At 54.8% G+C, this 2106-nt stretch overlaps 1 protein-coding gene across 1 annotated transcript in view; it reads right to left on the bottom strand.

Moving 5' to 3' along the window:
- Positions 1 to 581, bottom strand: part of DKK2 (dickkopf WNT signaling pathway inhibitor 2) — a 143692-nt gene extending 143111 nt beyond the window's left edge. The window contains exon 1 of the mRNA XM_007948287.2: positions 360 to 581. Within this exon, the coding sequence (XP_007946478.1) occupies positions 360 to 581 (222 nt within the window). The remainder of the gene's footprint in view (positions 1 to 359) is intronic.
- Between the last annotated feature and the right edge of the window lie 1525 nt (positions 582 to 2106).

The following is a 2106-nucleotide window of genomic DNA, read 5'->3' as shown; positions in this document are numbered from 1 at the left end:
CTACGAGTTAGCTGCTATTATTACCTTCATCATGGGAATCAGTGTTAAATCTAGAGAAGGACAGTTCTGACCACTGCTCGCCACAAGAACAAACTGGATCTTGGTACACGCCCGTGACCCAAAGCAAAGGGGAGACAGAACCCTAACCCACCTACTCCGTGCACTGAAAGACCTGCAGTCAAGTCACCCAACCACCACCATCAGTGAAGTCCCTTCTCAGAGAACTTCATTCCAGAGGCTGTGCGCACCACACCTGGGGTGAGCGCAGAAGGCAACCGGGCGCAAAGGCAAAAGGCGCACACAAGAACGCTGGTCCCTACTTCTCTTGGCTGAAGAGTTTGTTTGGGGGGGTTTCCTACCTGCCCCAGGTTTTTGCCCTTCTTACTGCCGCCGAAAGCCAGTCCTTGGTATATGCCGGCAGATCGATTGGCCGCTTGGGCAAGCGTCTCCCCGCCCAGAGAGGACTTGATGGAGTTGACTTTGGCCCTCGAACTGCCGAGCTGCGAACTCTCCACCATCAGCACTGCAGCCAGTAAGAGCAGGCAACGGGACGAGTCCTTGCCTCGCATCAACACGGCCATCTCCCAGCGAGTGGTCCCCGGGGAGGCGCAAAATCCTGAAGAGTGTGGATGCAAAGTGAGCAAGAATCCCAACACGAGAGCCTTCACTCAAGGCAAGGTGGCTGGCGGTTTCTGTTACCCAAACCCTTCCTGGCTTCGGGAGCCAGCGCGGGGTGAACTCCGTCTCACTCCTCAGGCCAGGAGCAAGGCAGACCCAAGCGAGACTCGCTTCTTCTCCAGGGCAGGAAGTTCTGCAGTAACTGGAAGCAATCAAAGGCGAGGCGCCTTCTCCGCCAAGGAGGCGTGACCCGAGGTGCAAGAAGACCCAGCCTGGAGGCCCTCACAGCTTCCGTGGCTCCTAGCTCCGCACCTCCTTGTCCTGCCTGGATCTGCGCGGTGCGGCCCTCCTCTCAATTGCTAAGGAGGTCCGCACTAGTTCCTTCTCTTTCGCCTTCAGTTGCTTTTCCCGCCTCTCTTTTCTCGTCCCTACGCTTTATGTCTCAAGCTTTGCAGGACACTACTCCTTTTAAACGTTAGCAGGCTCTACGATGGGGAATCAGGGTCCGCCCCTGGACAGCACACTTGCGGTCTAAGGCTAGTTGAGGTGACCGACGCGCTCGCTCACTGTTGCGCTGGGGAGGTGTTCCCCGGTCACATAGAACTACCCTCTGCCAGGGACGCTGGGATGCCCTGGGAGAGGGCTTGAGCTCTGCCAGATCTTTCTCTTTCCCTCTTCTCTGTTCCCAGCCTCCCCTTTGCTTTTTATAGCTTCCCATAGTGGGTTTCCTTTTTCCTCCGCCCCCAATTCAAGAGTGACAAAGAGTGAAAACTTTTCTCTCACCCCCCACGCTCCTTCCCTCCTCCTATTCTTCCCCCCACTGCTGCTCTTTCCTTTCCCCTCCTTCTCCCCCTCCCCATATTCCGCTCCTCCTCCATCCTCATTGCTGACTGCTGGTCCCACAACAATTCTGGGATTTGTTCCCCAGAGGAAAGTGGTGGCTTCTGATTCCTGACAAGAGTTCCAGCCTATGGCGGGACATTTGGAAACAAGCAGGGACAAATGTGGAAGTGAGGAAAGGCAAGATGCCACCGCGCATCTGGACCGCCACTGCGCTTCCTTTAATCTCTTCACCTATCTCCAGCCCCAGACTCCTAGAGCAGCGCTAGAAAGGCCTTACAGAAGCTTCAGAAAAGTGAAATTCTGGACTTTATGTTTTCTTTACTTGCTCGAGTTTGGTTTTAGCCTTTCCTTCCCATTGCGTGTGGGAGTCTGGGTAGGTGCAGTGGATGCTCAAGGGAACAGGGAGGGGGCTTTAGAATGGGAGCTGAGAGGACCAGAGAAGGGGGAAAGATGCTCAGATTCTCTCCTTGGGAAGTGTTTGGGTGTTTCCAGATACATCCTCCCCTCCCCCAACATGCAGGGTTTGTAGCATCTCATAGCGGGTAGGAGAAAGAAGGGAATGCTACTGGGTAAGTTCCAAAGATTTGGACCTTGCAGTCCCGCTGGGCATTTTTACCATGCCAGGCAAAAGCCGTCTTTGTGAAG

Source organism: Orycteropus afer, unplaced genomic scaffold (assembly GCF_000298275.1).
Source record: "Orycteropus afer afer isolate SDZICR_OR568_19922 unplaced genomic scaffold, OryAfe1.0 scaffold00211, whole genome shotgun sequence".
NCBI lineage: Eukaryota > Metazoa > Chordata > Mammalia > Tubulidentata > Orycteropodidae > Orycteropus > Orycteropus afer.
This window is presented reverse-complemented; position numbering and strand designations above follow the sequence as displayed.